This window comes from Chinchilla lanigera, unplaced genomic scaffold (assembly GCF_000276665.1).
Source record: "Chinchilla lanigera isolate Chin_1 unplaced genomic scaffold, ChiLan1.0 scaffold00045, whole genome shotgun sequence".
Lineage (NCBI taxonomy): Eukaryota > Metazoa > Chordata > Mammalia > Rodentia > Chinchillidae > Chinchilla > Chinchilla lanigera.
The window spans coordinates 18,982,091-18,997,833 of NW_004955446.1; the positions used below are offsets into that span (position 1 = coordinate 18,982,091).

General features: G+C 37.3%; 1 protein-coding gene across 2 annotated transcripts in view; it reads left to right on the forward strand.

Annotated features, from left to right (window-relative positions):
• The window catches only part of Hmgcs1 (3-hydroxy-3-methylglutaryl-CoA synthase 1 (soluble)), an 18,534-nt gene extending 3,830 nt beyond the window's left edge, over window positions 1-14,704 (forward strand). The window contains exons 2-11 of one of the 2 annotated variants that reach the window (XM_005392745.2): window positions 1,040-1,098; window positions 6,519-6,976; window positions 7,322-7,447; window positions 7,949-8,113; window positions 9,064-9,229; window positions 10,221-10,391; window positions 10,919-11,025; window positions 11,480-11,605; window positions 11,808-11,971; window positions 12,897-14,704. In XM_005392745.2, coding sequence (XP_005392802.1) covers window positions 6,529-6,976; window positions 7,322-7,447; window positions 7,949-8,113; window positions 9,064-9,229; window positions 10,221-10,391; window positions 10,919-11,025; window positions 11,480-11,605; window positions 11,808-11,971; window positions 12,897-12,986 — 1,563 coding nt within the window. In that variant the 5' untranslated portion in view covers window positions 1,040-1,098; window positions 6,519-6,528 and the 3' untranslated portion in view covers window positions 12,987-14,704. The remainder of the gene's footprint in view (window positions 1-1,039; window positions 1,099-6,518; window positions 6,977-7,321; window positions 7,448-7,948; window positions 8,114-9,063; window positions 9,230-10,220; window positions 10,392-10,918; window positions 11,026-11,479; window positions 11,606-11,807; window positions 11,972-12,896) is intronic. The other variant, XM_005392746.2, reaches the window with a different exon arrangement.
• Window positions 14,705-15,743: the final 1,039 nt, after the last annotated feature.

A 15,743-nucleotide genomic window follows, 5' to 3' on the forward strand; every position in this document is an offset into this window, starting at 1 on the left:
TAGTCATTTACTAAAAGTGATATATATATATATATATATAATACTGTAATCAAAGAGACTTTTTGGGGAATGTAGTGATCTGTCTTTAGCTATAAAAACTCTAGATATATTTCTTCTGTGTGTAGTGGTAGGTAGTAAACTTTATGGAGTGAAGGAGCTAAAGCTGTGAAGAGCTCTTAAATTATCTAAGATAATTTAAAGTTTTACCAAGTAGCACAAGGGAGAAAATCATTTTCTCAAAAGACATGAAAGTGAATGTGAAAGTGGCAGTATTAAAATAGTATGAGTTTGAATAAATGAAAATGATTGGGCCTTGTTAGAAACCTGTATTTTCTTTGAAAAATACTACTGAAAACTAGGGTAATAATAGAGCATTGGTTGTTTTTCACAAACTAAGCTTTTCACATATTTCATCTTCTCAACAGTCCCTCACAATGAGCAGGGGATTGTATATTAGCTTCATTTTATAGGTGAGGATGTTTGAGGTTCAAAGAGGCACAAATTGGGAGCTTGTGCTGAAGTCACAAGTTCTCAAGTACAGAATAAACTCTTGAACATACAGATTTCTTAACTGCAGAAATTTACTAGCCTAGTGCAACTTACTTTATTCCATTCTTCTAATTTTTGTTTTGTTTTTGTTTTTCTTCTGGTTCCAGGAATCGAACTCACGACCTTGCGCTTGCCAGGCAGGTGCTTTGCCGCTGAGCTAAATCCCCAGCCCCGATTCTTCTAATTTTTGATAACACAAATTTAGTAAAGAAGACTGCAACTCTTAGTACCACAGTTGATTTAAAGCCTCAATTGATGATATGACAAAGTTTATTAGCAGGATTGAACCTACCACTGTAAGGGCTAATAAGGGGAAAGAGTTGTATAAGCCTGAACAGCCATTCTTTCCCCAAAGCACGTGTCACGTTCTTTTCTATATAATGTAATTGGATAAGGAAAGACTTATTTTAACTTTGAATTTAAGTCATATTGCTTGAGTTTGGTGTAGTGATTTATGACTTTAAAAGAAGTTCTTATTTGAAATTCCTAGTGCCAGAAGGAGGAAACAGTGACGAACCTGGAGACTGCATTTCCCTGTCCTTCCCACAGGTATGGCATCATGTCATCCATGCTGCTTACACAGTGTTCTTCTTTAATGGAAAATGGGCATTTAACTTTTACCTTAGAGCAAATAACCATTTTTTTGTGCCACAAATTCTTAAAACCCCTTTTTAGGATTATTTATACTTTTAAAAATCAATGCTGTAATACTCAGGAGACTGATTTTGTATTTATTGGACTAATGTTTAAAATCTAGAAACCAGTTTTAAGAGTTAGTGTTCAATCATAAGAGAAAAAGTATAGATAATAAGGTGTAACCATATAAATTAATCAGAAACAATCACAGTACCAGACATGATGGCCCACACGTGTGAGCCCAGCACTCGGGAGGCTAAAAGTAGACAGTGATTATCACTGCAATCACTGCAGTTATTTGCAGCTATTTTTCATATTGCCATGGAGTACCTCTCTTACGATGCTGCTTTTTCTTGTATTTCAGCGTTATAACCATTTCCTGTGGTTGTTACCAGATTGGAAAGCTAGTAGGATCTCATTTATTAAACATTCAGCGTCTATCATATGCTGGACAGTTACCTGGGTACCAGGGACACAGACATGAGCAAGGCACAGTTCCTGTGCTAGGAAGCTCCTTTCCTTGTGCAAAGTGGCTGAGTCTAAGCAATAGAAGAGAAAAATGGCATTGTGATCATGAGGCGTGCAATTTCAAAAGACAACGTAGCCTAGGACAAGGAACAGAGTGGAGGCAGAGAGCTCTGCTAGGAGGCTAGCATAGTAGCCTGGGGCAGATGCTTGAAGTCCCTCCTTTACTTAGCATTGAGGAAATGGGTTGGGATCACCCTTGTACCAGTGTCCTGAGCCCCCAGGTTGTTTCACTTACAGATTTATTCTCAGGGGTTTACTGGTTCTTTTCCTGCCCTTAGCAGGAAGCCCGTACAGTGTAAAGTCCAGTACTGACAAGTGTTCTTATCCTGTTTTGCTAACTCTAAAAATAGATTGTGGACCTCCTTTTGTCCACCACAGGGGGTGAGCCGTCACTTTAAGGAAAAAAGACTTCTGTCTTTGCTGTTCTTACTTTCTTGTTGGAAGATTAAGGTTTACAAAGAATTCTATGGGAAACATGTGCCTTTTCTATCCTTTTAAAAGTTTGAATTGAAAGCTAAAATTTATGTATTTTATTATAAATATATTATACTGCTTAGATTTTTCATTGCAAATATAACTCTCCGAAAAATAAAAAGATCTTATTGGCCAAAACAAAAATTTTTAATGAGCAGTTAAAGTGTCAGGTTTTCAAAATTGTGTTCTCTTTAGGAAAAATTATTGCACATATTTGCTTTATTTTTTGAGAATAAGGAGTTGACCGTAATATTGCATTCTCTGATAGGGCAGAGAGCTGATATACAATGTTACCATCTCAAAACGTTTAGCTAGGGATCCTGCACACCGGTTTGTACATGGCCTACTCCAAAGGGTCTTTGAGAGGACAACATGGAACAAATGCTTAATAGGATATTGTAAAGCAACATTGTAGACCAAAAGTATTATCAGTTTTATGTTCCTGTAAACAGCATGGATGTAATCACTTCCCTGTATTACTTTTCCTCTTAATCATACTCTCCCTCAATTTCAACCAAAAACTACACCTTTTAAATTGGATAGCTGTTTACCAAGTATGTAATGAAAACAGAAACACATTGGCTAAAAAGAATGAGTAACATTGTCCAAGTTAGGAAACATGAAAAAACATTTTCCACATCAAAATCACAGCAATGATTCACTTTCAATTTGATGTCTGTGAAGTATTTTAGCTCATCTGCCTTTCTTGTTTTGAAATGAAACAAATTTCATACTTCTAGAAATTTGTAAGTAACAGAGATGTCTTATTTCATTAAGTGTAATGCAAAGAACTGATCAGAGCTGGTCCCGCTATGGCAGATGTGGAAAACAGGGTATACAAAAATCTATAAACATGAGGAGATTATAAAATTTTACTTGAGATGACCAGACTCTGTTAATCTGCTTGGGTACCATAATGGTACCATGGACTGGGTGGTTTGAACAATGCACACTTACTTGCTGGCAGTTCTAGGAGGCTGGAAGTCAGAGTGCGTGGACAGTTCCTGGTGAGGGCTCCTTTTCTGGGTGACACATGGCTGCCTTCTTCTTGTCCTCACATGGCACAGAGAAAGAGCAGGAGCAGGCACACGAGGGCTTGAGCAAGCTCCTGATGTAGAAGGACTAATTCTCTAACGAGGGCCCCATCTTCATGACCTTATCTAAACCTTATCACCTCCTGAAGGTCTTACCTCCAAAAGCCATCACATTGGAGGGTTAGGACTACAACATGTGAATTTTGGGAAGACACAGTCAGTCTATGGAGTCCATATCCGTATTGTGACAGAGAGAGATATTTGTAAGAAAAATAGTAGAAGCTATTAATTAATTTAAGATGTTCTATATCTTAAATAAAGATAAAGATGCAATGCTTTTTTAATATGTAGAATTTTATTTGTACTTATCAAAAGAGCTCTTTTAGGTTTAGACCATAGGTTTGTAATGTTTCACTTTTGCACATTTAATGAAAAGGAAAATACAAATGGTAACATATTGAGGAATTGGTGAGGCTACCATTTCTGATTTATACTTTGATCCAGAGTTATCAATATCTGTAGTTTTTTGTGTAACATCTTCTGGGGCACTAAAAGTATTTGGGATACCACATTTCTTTGAAGTTTCATAAACAAACACAAAGGCTTTAATACTCTCCTTTGACTCCTTTTGTCTTCTGCTTAAGGATTCACAACCTTTCCCAGGCCATTTGTTTCCCAGAGGTGAAAAAAGTAATTGAGTATTGTTTCTGGGACTTTCAGTCTGTTGACTGTCAAAATGTGACTGTTAATTAATGAAATATGGTAGTACAGAAGCATAGGCGTGAAATGCCAGAGATAATTACCAATTGCCTGGGGAGTGGTATTATGAATTTGGGAGAGAGTGAAAACACTCGGGTTAACTGGATTTGAAAGATTTCATGGGTAAGATGTGAGCTGCCTGACATAGCTCTGTAAAGAGTTTGAATAATGGAACCAAGAGATGAGTTGTTGAAAGCACACAGTGTTTTAGAGTAATGGATAGATTAATTGGCAAATGGAGGGTGTTATGGTTTGTGTCTGGATGTCCCCCCCAAAGCCTCATGCAGTCATGGGGTAGGCTTTTAGAGTTTATGATTGGTCCAGAATCCAATGCTGAGATTATGGGGCGGATAGTTTGCATATGTAAGGGAGAGAAAGAGGCTGCCTGCTGCCCTTCCTCCCTTTTGCTCTGGCTTTTGCTGTCTTCTGCCACCTTGAGTGGTTGCCTTCTGCCATGTGCCACTCTGCCTTGGAGCCAGCCAAGTACAGACTGAAACCTCCACAAACTGTGAGCTAAATAAACCTTTCTTTCCTTAATTTTGGGCTTCAGATATTTTGTCTCAGCAATGAGAGAAAAGTAACCAAGACAGAGGGTTATTTAGGTAATTTAAGTATTTAAAAATTGGATGATATTCAGCACTTATCCCAATTGTTGACTTTTTACTGTAGATTGCATAAAGCATAGTTAAGAGTCTTGCATAAAACCCTGTACAGGGCGAAAGTAGATGGCAAGGCTTAACTGGAGAAAATATGTAGGTGTTGGTGAAATGAGAGAAGCAAAGGCAGCTTGTCTGAGTTTGTTGTCTTTACTTCCTCATGGCAATTCTGAGTGCTAGTTTGGTTGAACCCTGTTTACCAAGGGAAGGAGCAGAAGGACAAATAACATAGGAACTGACTTTTCAGTTTTAGTCTTCAAACACTGAAGAAAGTTAGTGAATCAGTTTACCCTAGGTAATTCATAAACCAAGATCTTTCCATCAGTGAAGAGCTAAAATTCTACTACCTAAATACCATCATCCAATTATGTCCTACTTAAAAAGAAAATGGGGCTATGGAATTTTAGGTATGTGAATGGGGCTTTCTCTAAAAGTGATGGGCTATACCACTCTTCAAAGCCTGATTACATTTCCCTGACACCTATTCCAGCTGGGTTTTGGGTAGACTACCAATGAAAGAACTCAGATGAGATTAGGAGGTAGAAAGAAGGCAGCTACCTTGTTCCTGTCAGTGGCAGCAGCAGCGGTGGGAGTATGGCTCTTGGTTCCTACTTACCAGCAGAGGTGCTAATCCTGGCAGCTCCAGCAGCTTCAGCACAAGTGTGAGCTCACGGAATCTGAAGAGCCGCCTTTCCCCTTTTGTTCCTCTATCTCAGCTAATGAATTTGTAACCGTTTCTCTGGATTAAATTGCCTCTGTTGGGATTGAATCTCCCTCTAAAGTAATTTTTCATTTCTTGACCAGTACAACCTTTTACCAAAGACATTTAAGGCTTTGATTAGTTGAGTGACTTGCATATGGGCGTATAGCAGTGGTCTTGAGGGCTAGCAGTTTTTGTTACTTTGGATGGGTAAATCTGCTAATCAAATCTACTTGAAAATCTTCACAGTACGGCAACAGTCCATCTTTTTAGTGCCTTTTTTTTTGTATCTGGACTCAAACTCAGGACCTTGCACTGGCCAGACAGGCGCTTGTGCTGCTGTGCTATATCCCCGGCCCTTTAGTGCCTTTTTAAAAAGAGGGCATGGTTCTAAGAAGCTGAGTTAGCTGCCCCACAGGTAATTTGCACTATCAGTTTTCAAATTAGCAGGTTTTCTTCCCAACTCAACCCCTCTAATGAGAAGGTAAGTGATGTAGCAGTTTTGTGCTCATTGACCACCTATGCACTAGCTGTAGAAATAGAATATTGGCATTTAACCCTGTGATGGACTGGAATGTGTCTTTGCACAGTGCTAATTTAGATTCTTTGGTGGAGATAAAATAGCAGGGGCCTCATACAGATTGGGTTGGTAGACTTCTGTGTTGCTGAGATTGTTAACAATTAAGAAAGCAATAGTACTTGATCTAATAATTTTTAAAGTTCCATAAAGTGAATAGCTATGTATAATCAATAATCTATGATGACTGATCTATTTAAACTGTTTCAGGTGGTCAGAAATAGGTTAGACAATTGAATTATGATTTGTTTGCCATGTTTTTAAATTGGCATTACATTTTATGTCATAGTTCTTCACAGTATATGAGAATCTTACTCGAGTGTTACTGACCTGTAACAATCATGTTTCAAATATAAAGAAGTCCAGTTTTGAATGAGGTAGAAGACTTCCTAAAAGGCTGTAAGTTTATAGGATAGTATTCTACACACAATAATTATGACTCCTTTACCTGTTCATATTTGACTGCCTAAAAAAAGTGTTTTAAGCTTTGAGAAACTGAAGTAATCCTTTATGTTATTGTTGAACTTGTAACATCTGTTTCTCAGTCTTGATCTTGAAAGTTAGCAATTTATAACCTAAAATAATATGTTTCTTTCCTTCTGAAGCTCTTTCACCATGCCTGGGTCACTTCCCGTGAATGCAGAAGCTTGTTGGCCAAAAGATGTGGGAATTGTTGCCCTGGAGATCTATTTTCCTTCTCAATATGTTGATCAAGCAGAGTTGGAAAAATATGATGGTGTTGATGCTGGAAAGTATACCGTTGGCTTGGGCCAGGCAAAGATGGGCTTCTGCACAGATCGAGAGGATATCAACTCTCTTTGCATGACTGTGGTTCAGAATCTGATGGAAAGAAATAGCCTTTCTTATGATTGCATTGGACGGCTAGAGGTTGGAACAGAGACAATCATCGACAAATCAAAGTCAGTGAAGAGTAATTTGATGCAGCTATTTGAGGAATCTGGGAATACAGATATAGAAGGAATAGATACAACTAACGCATGCTATGGAGGCACAGCTGCTGTCTTCAATGCTGTTAACTGGATTGAATCTAGCTCTTGGGATGGTATGTTACATGCCTCTACTCTAAAAAACCAAAAACTATAAAAATACTTCTTAGATGAATAAACCCAGTGACCTTTTAATTAATGCCATATGCACACTTTTACTAGGTATAGTTGCTTAAATATATTCAGAGAGATAGCTGTGCCTTTCAGTTTATCTAAATTGTGAATTGTGGTTATCTTACTCTGTAGGACAAATGATTTATTCAAAATTAAGTTAGAACATTTTTCTTCTTTATTAAAGATGGGGAAAGCTTACTCTGGGGAAAATATAAGACTTGAGTTTGAATGTCTGATATATATGGTGCTAAACTACCTTGTGAAATAACAAAAAAAATGTTTTTCAGGACGGTATGCCCTGGTAGTTGCAGGAGATATTGCTATATATGCCACAGGAAATGCCAGACCTACAGGTGGAGCTGGAGCTGTGGCTCTGCTAATTGGGCCAAATGCTCCTTTAATTTTTGACCGAGGTGAGTGGGAAAACATTTATGTACTTTCTATTTATTCAATTGACATGGTCTTCTGAAAAATTTGAAAGTAGGAAGAGGCTACCACATGCTGAATGCTTATTAAATGTAAGTAATGCTTGCTAACTTGTTTAATCTTCATAGCACTTTTATGAGGTAGGTGGTGTCATCCTCACTTTAGAGAGAGATAAAATGGGTTAAAGTGAGGTTAAATAATGACTTACAGGAGTAACTTGCCCATAGTCACTGGCAAATTTCATCTGTCTTCAGGATAGCAACTGTTATTTCCAGGTACTTTTACGAAACTTGCATGAAGGAAATCCTAGAACTGTCCATGATTACTTTTTTGTGTTTCCTTTTAATTCCTGTAACGCTGAGTCCTTTGTGTTTTCTATGGTGAGAACTGATTTGTTGAGGAAGATCCTTAGATAATGCAGTGTGCTTCTAATATGTGAACATCAAGAACCAGACATACATAGACCTCTTTCTTTTTGGTGCTAACAGGGCTTCGTGGGACACATATGCAGCATGCCTATGACTTTTACAAGCCTGATATGCTCTCTGAATATCCTATAGTAGATGGAAAACTCTCTATACAGTGCTACCTCAGTGCATTAGACCGCTGCTATTCCGTCTACCGTAAAAAGATCCGTGCCCAGTGGCAGAAAGGTGAGGCTTACTCTTTTGCACGTTTTCCTAGGCTTTGGTATCTGCTGACAGTGGTATAAGGTGCTGAGTGACTTTAGTGAGAAACTACTTTGTGAGGAGCCTTCGGTAGTACCACTTTACTATTTCTCCCTCGTCTGCCAAAGAGCATTTTCTTGTAGTTTTTGGGAATATGTAATTTAGGTAAAGTGGTAACTTTCGAAAATGCAACATATGTCTGCAAAAATACTTATTAATTAACCCTTGGTTAAAAGAAAAAAGTGACTTGAATTTTGTTCATCTTTTGAAAGGTATTTTAACAAAGTTTTAGTTTAAAACTGATTCAGAGAACACTGTAAGGGTATCAAATTATTGAAGTGATAGCTCTGAATTTGTATTTGTGTCATTGTTAATCTCAGTCTTTAACCTTGGAAAAGTTCTTGAGGCACTGAAAAGGGTGGTATTTGAATTATTGCTATTATAATGTATAGTATTGTGGAAAATATGCTTTTTCTTGGTATAACTGTATTTTAGAGGTTGTGAAAAAGGATTAAATCTCATTTCTAGCTACATAATTGCATGTCTGAGTCTGTATTTAACAGGACGGTGATACTCTTTTTCACCAGGACCTACAGTAAGAAGTACACTTTTAAATTGTATGTGTGTCTGGTTTGCTGTTTCTATTTTACTTTATTTTATTTTTTAAAGCTGGTCCTAACCTGTTAAACTGATTATGTAGCCTTCTCATAAGTTAAGACTCTTAAATTTGGAAATCAGTGATGTAGTACTATGTATTATTCCATCTCTCAATGTCTTTTTTAAATGCACATTTTACACTACAGAGAGATTTCATTATACAGGCCATTTTGGTTATTATCTAAGGATATAAAAACATCCTAGCCTTGTTCTAAAGTCAGGCTACAAAATTTCTTGGATTATAAGAATGTCACAGGTTCTTTGGACTTCTCTTCCAGAGGGAAATGATAAAGATTTCACCTTGAATGATTTTGGCTTCATGATCTTTCACTCACCATATTGTAAACTGGTTCAGAAATCTCTGGCTCGGATGATGCTGAATGATTTCCTTAATGACCAGAACAGAGATAAAAATACTATCTATAGTGGACTAGAATCCTTTGGGTAAGAGGAACTATTTTGTTTTTTGCTTCTATATTAAGAACATTTTGTGTTTCTGGTTTTGTTATTTTTTTGTTTTTTAAAAAAATCAAAACTCGGGGCTGGGGATTTAGCTCAGCGGCAAAGCGCCTGCCTGGCAAGCACAAGGTCGTGAGTTCGGTTCCCGGTACCGGAGAAAAACCAAAAAAAAAAAAAAAATCAAAACTCACTCTGTAACCCGGGCTGGCCTTGAACTTGCATTGATCCTCCTGGCTGAACTTGTGAATGCTGGAAACACAGGCATGCACCACCATGCTTGGCCCTAAGAATATTTTTTTTTTATTTGTACAGTTGTAAAAATTTTAGTTGAAAGGATGTTAGATGTCCTCTAGTCTAATCTCTGTATCTCAGCATGGTAGAACCTGTGTCCCAGAAAGGCAGTAGCTTACTCACACAAATTCTTTAGTCATTTCTACCTAAGATTGTCCATGTCTTTCCTTCCAGCTGCTTTCAGTGTCACTAAAATGAAACTGCTGAAGTGTCTGTGTTTACTGTAAATGTCACTGAGCTCTCTGCCTGCGCCTCTCAAGTCCCTGTGCCCATATCTTTTGTGTACACTGCCACTACTAAAGAACAGCGTGCTCTATCTTTTTCTCAATTTTTAGGTTCCCTAGCATGTTCTGTGTATTAAACTCTTTGTATTTCTCCCCACCTGTGTCCCTTCTCCATCTGGTAAAATTCTACTCAGTTTTTAAGGTTTAGCTCCTACGAGATCACTAGTATCAAGTGTTTTTACTTAATTATTTAAAAGCCTTGAGAAAAAGAACGATATATATATACAACTTTATATCTTTTATAGCAATTAGCATGTCGCAACTTGACTTTCTAAAAATGGGAAGACAGAATCATACACACTTAAAGATTTGAATATTAATTTGGACTACTGGCATTTAATATAATAAAAATATGTTTGAACACTGGAAAATTATACCTATACCTTTTATAAATCTTTCAGGGACGTTAAATTAGAAGATACTTACTTTGATAGAGATGTGGAAAAGGCATTTATGAAGGCCAGTTCTGAACTCTTCAATCAGAAAACAAAGGCTTCTTTGCTTGTATCAAATCAAAATGGAAATATGTATACATCATCAGTATATGGTTCCCTGGCTTCCGTTCTAGCACAGTGAGTATAAATTTCACCTTTTAACTTGCATTTCCTGATGGTCTTAGGTTTCTAAGATCAAATCCACTGTCAGGCATGTTGATAGCTCACAAAATGGTATTTTATCTTCTATTATACTATTGTACTATTGTCCATTAACTTGAGGGACATAGGTTAAGGCTATGGTTCTTTTAGAAGTGTTTCATTTCATACATTCCTGGCCTCTGTTTTCATACTTTTACTGTTTTTGATGTACAGTTGAACACAAATCCCTGGTTGACAGAGTAACAACTTATCTTGTGGTAAAACTTTTAGCCCCACCATTCCCCAAAAAATAAAACTTTGCTTTTAGTCTGCTCACTATAAAACTAAAACTTTAGGTTAGATTTCCTACTGTAATACTAAAACATTAAGCTGGATCCTTAAGAACTTCAAAATAGTTCCCACATTGGCCTACAGTGTGATTTTTTATTCCTTCTTACATGGCTTCTCACACATTGTAGGTATGGCTCAGTTAAACTTCTTAACCATTTTTTCACCCTACTCAGGTACTCACCTCAGCAACTGGCAGGAAAGAAGATTGGAGTGTTTTCTTACGGTTCTGGTTTGGCTGCCACCCTGTATTCTCTTAGAGTCACACAGGATGCCACCCCAGGTCAGTACCGAGTCTTTCGCTAAGAGTGTCTTGAGAACCTACTGTGTGGAGGTTGCTTTATCAGGCTTCTTCAATGAGCACTGAATCTGTCTTAATAGATGGTTAGTCTGCCTTACCTTGGTAAAGGGTACACTAATTTTTATAGGTTTAAGGAAACTTGTGGCTTCCCTGAGCAGGAGGACCAAAAACTGATAAAAGCTTGGCATTATTTGAAAGTATACCATGGATTGACCAGAAAAGTTACTTATTTTCATTTATTTCCTACCTTATCTCTGGATAAATATCTAGTCAGGGCATCAGAAGCTGTGTTGAATATACACATTTTATTTTTTAGCTAAACAATAGCCAGTAGTTCTAAAAGAAATGAGGTTATTTTTATTTGGCAAGATTTTACTCAGGCTTCTTTGGCACATTCTGTTTTTAGTCTTTAAAGTTGAAATCATTTGCATTTCAGGGTCTGCTCTTGATAAAATAACAGCAAGTTTATGTGATCTTAAATCAAGGCTTGACTCAAGAACTAGTGTGGCACCTGATGTCTTTGCTGAGAGCATGAAGCTCAGAGAGGACACTCATCACTTGGGTAATATATTAAATTGCACTTGAATAAAAACCTATTGGAAAGCTATCATAATAGTAAACATGAAATTTAAGACTATTTATTTAGTACTATTCTGTTGTCAATGAAAATTGCACAGAAATATGAAAATTCTATATCTTTAGTTTTATTACCAGATGAGTTGTACATCATAACTAATAGTTAATATCTTCTGCCTTCCCTTTAGCCAACTATATTCCCCAGTGTTCTGTAGATTCACTTTTTGAAGGAACATGGTATCTAGTTAGAGTGGATGAAAAGCACAGAAGAACTTATGCTCGACGTCCCTCTCCAAACGATGACACTTTGGACGACGGAGTAGGACTTATGCATTCAAACACAGCAGCGGAGGTAAATAAAGCTCATTTTGATAGTCCTGTTCTTTGACAAGCTTAGAAGTTTCCATTCTCGGATCTCAGGCTGTAGGATCCATGGCTGAGACTGTGCAACTTAAAAGAATGTCAGTAAAACAGTATTTCAGGGCATAGGCTCTGGTATTAGATTCCAGCTCTGCTATTTCCTCTTGTATAAAGTACCATACTAAAAGCTAGATTTTATTAACAATACTAGAATTTAGGCGGGGCGGGGCGGGAGGGGAAAAAAAAAAATACTAGAATTTAAAGGAAAACTGACTAGAGAGAGGGCTCGTTTGTGATATGTGTCTTAGAGATGCAGTAGGGATACAGAGCCATATCTCATCACTCAGAACATTGTCAGGTAACCATAATAGCTATGATTCAAATTCCATTGTGTGGTAGGCACTTTACTTACATACATTGTATTTAATTTTTACAACAACTTCCTTAAGGTTGATTAATGATACTGCCCTCATCTTGGAGATGAAGCTCCAAGAAGTTAAATTTACCTCCCCAAGATCCCAGTAAATGATGAAGCCAGGTTTCAAACCAAGAACTTTGTAAGCTTGAAGTTACTTGTTTTTCTGCTTATCACAGCTTTGATAAGTGCATAGTCTTGCTTCTTTTATGCTAATTAAGTAGCAAGTCAAGCTACCAGTGTTTAAGTTGCAAATGTAAGACATAACAAGAAAAATAATGTTTTCTTCTCTCTATTGGTGTATAGATGACTGTATATCACACGGGGAAGAACAGATATTTAGTGCCCTCCATGGAAAGCTGTATAGAATATGTATTGAGACAGGCCTCTCCACAGTTATCCATTATTAGCGTCTCTATAGTGACCATTACCAGTGCCGTGACTCCTGGCATGGGAGGCTGGGATGTCATAAGAGCTAACAACTATTTTCTTTTCATTTTAGCATATCCCAAGCCCTGCTAAGAAAGTGCCAAGACTTCCTGCAACAGCAACAGAACCCGAAGCAGCTGTCATCAGTAATGGGGAACATTAAAATACTCTGTGAGGTGCAAAACTTCATGGTGGGGTGGGGTGGGGTAGGGGGGATTGGAATGGGTGGAAGAATGGGACTTCAGGGGACGATTTTAAAAGATTACATGTTGCTTAAATTTTCTGTGACTGACAGAACCTATGAAATTATTTGTGTTCTTGGAAAAATCTCTGCGCAGTTGCTAATATGCTTCCTTTTGTGGTCTAGCCAATGCTAAATGTACTGGAATGATGTTAAGGGCTCTGTAAAATTTTATACCTCTCTGGCCATTTATATGCATGAAGTCTAGTTTTTAAACATGATGCAAATCATGTGCTTCTGTCAGAAGAAAGCAGAGGTACTAGTCTCCAATTTAAATTTTTTTTAAAGATGTAAGAATTTTATACTTTGAACAAACAAGATTCATGAAAGTACATGTGGTTTTTGAAAAATTTTTCTAGCTTAGGAAATGGGGTCTTAAAATGTGATATGAACAAACTTTGTTTGAAAATGGTAAGACAAACATATGCTTTTTTCTAAGATTATATATCCTAAAAAAGGAGAAAAAAGTTAAAGACAGTAACACTGGCTCTGGGCTCCAGGATACTGCTTAACGTCCAGGCCGGCTGTGACAAGTTACTGTAATGACCTCTAAATAGAGAGATGCTAGCATCGAGCAGCTTCTGCATAGAAAACGTGGTTCGTTTCCGAGCCATGGATATAGCTGTAGGAATTGATTGCTCTGGATCAGTGCATAGTGGATTATCATGCGCACGACCTTGTTATTTGGGGTATATATGAGGAAGCTTGTTGTTACAGTCTTTCTTTGCACCTTATTTTAAAAGACACAAGAAACGTTTTTTGGCTGCCTTTGAAAAATTTAAAAAGAGGATGGGGCAGGGCATTATTAGGTTACTTTTGCTTCAGTGTTACAAATTTAATTTTTAGACTGACAACTTCAATTCATGGTGTAAGAGTTCTTTTCATTGTGCATGTGTTTTGTTTGTTTTTGGATTTTTTGTGTATGTGTGTCTATCTGTTCAATGAAACTGAGAAAGTATGACCCAAGTTTTTATATAGTCTGAATAGCCAAAAAGAGAGTCCCACTTCGAAGTCTGGAAGTAGGATTTACAAAGCTTTTCTTGACTTCCAACCTAAGAAAAAAAACAACAACAAAAAAAAAACCTGTGTCATGTGGGATAAAAAGGATTGGTTGGAAAGTTTTATAGATGTTTTTGGTGCTGAACTATGACATGAGCCTTATAGATTGTAAAATACAGATAGTTGGAACTAATGTACAGAACTAAAATTTTTAAAACATTATTTGCTGTTAAATTCTGTGAAGTTTCAGTTGTCTAAAATAACCATTCACAAATATGAAATGTAATGTTTCAGATTGCAAGGTTGTATGTAATGTAGTGTTTGTAAGATACTCTTGTCAAATATTAACTGTAGTTTTTGACTTGTAGTCATAATTTGTTAAAATGACTTCATTTTAACATCCACTTATGTAGATTAATGTAAGAAGAATGGTGGGAAAATGGTGCATGTAATACTTCTGCAAGTGTTGGGAGTTCAGTATGTTTTGAAAAAAAGTAATTTAACATTTGGGTGCCAAGAAATGGTTTTCTCAAAGTCCATTGCCGGCAATGGGCAAGCCTGGTAATACTGGCACGGAATATTAACTATACACCTTATAATCAGTGAGGTGAATAACTTTGAAATAAAGTTTTAGAGAAATACTTTGGACGTTTGAGTATTCTTTTTCCTTCTGAACTAATAATTTAGGCCAGAGATCAGTGTATATCGATTTTAAATATGGATGTTTGTTTCAGTTCACTCACTCGTTCTCCACAGATAATCTTTCTGAAAACCTAAAATAAACAGGGCACTCAGCATATATCAGGATTAAAAAGATGTCCCAGATTTTTAGTCTTCTTTTCAAGGAGGTGTCTACTATGGAAGAATTTATATTTATAATTCATGCTTTCAGCTCAAAGAAAGAAATTAATTTCCAGATTGGGTGGTAAACATGTGTAAACCTTTACTATAAAAACTTAGGCCCTTCTGGGGATTTAGCTCAGCGGCAAAGCACCTGCCTGGCAAGCGCAAGGTCGTGAGTTCGGTTCCCAGTACTGGAGAAAATCCCCCGCCCCCCAAAAAAAAACTTAGGCCCTGAGTTACTGTGCTTTAAAAATACACACACACACACACACACACACACAAAACTAAGGGTTGGCAATTCAAGAAAAAGCAAGTTTTAGAGCCAATAGAGCACAGCCTACCAGTGAAAGCCCCCAGTCTAAAAGTCCCATGTTACTAATGACCCCCAAGCCAGGGGTTTTATAAAGAGAATTCTTGGGTTGGCAGCTGTATTGGATTAGATGACATGTGAGGCTTGTATCTACTCTTAAAAGTGTAGTAATTAGTAAATAATTGTTTATTTTCTAGTATTAATGAGCTCATCTATCATATCCTGTCTGGATTGTATACACAGTAATGCTTTATTTCCTGGGCCAGTGTTCTCTATGGTCACTTCTGCAGATTCTTGTATCCTAATACAAGCAACACAGTCATGAAAACACCTTGATGTTAACCCATGGAGACCTGTGTCTGGCTTGTCTCACAGGAGTATAAGGTAAATATGTGTTGTGGTAATTGTCGTAACATTCTCAGAACACCAGAGCAGTTAGTAGGCATGCTGGTGGTAACCCATGGCATGCGGGAGCAGTGCAGTGACTTCTGAGACTCACCAGATACACTGGCCTGTGAAGCATTGAG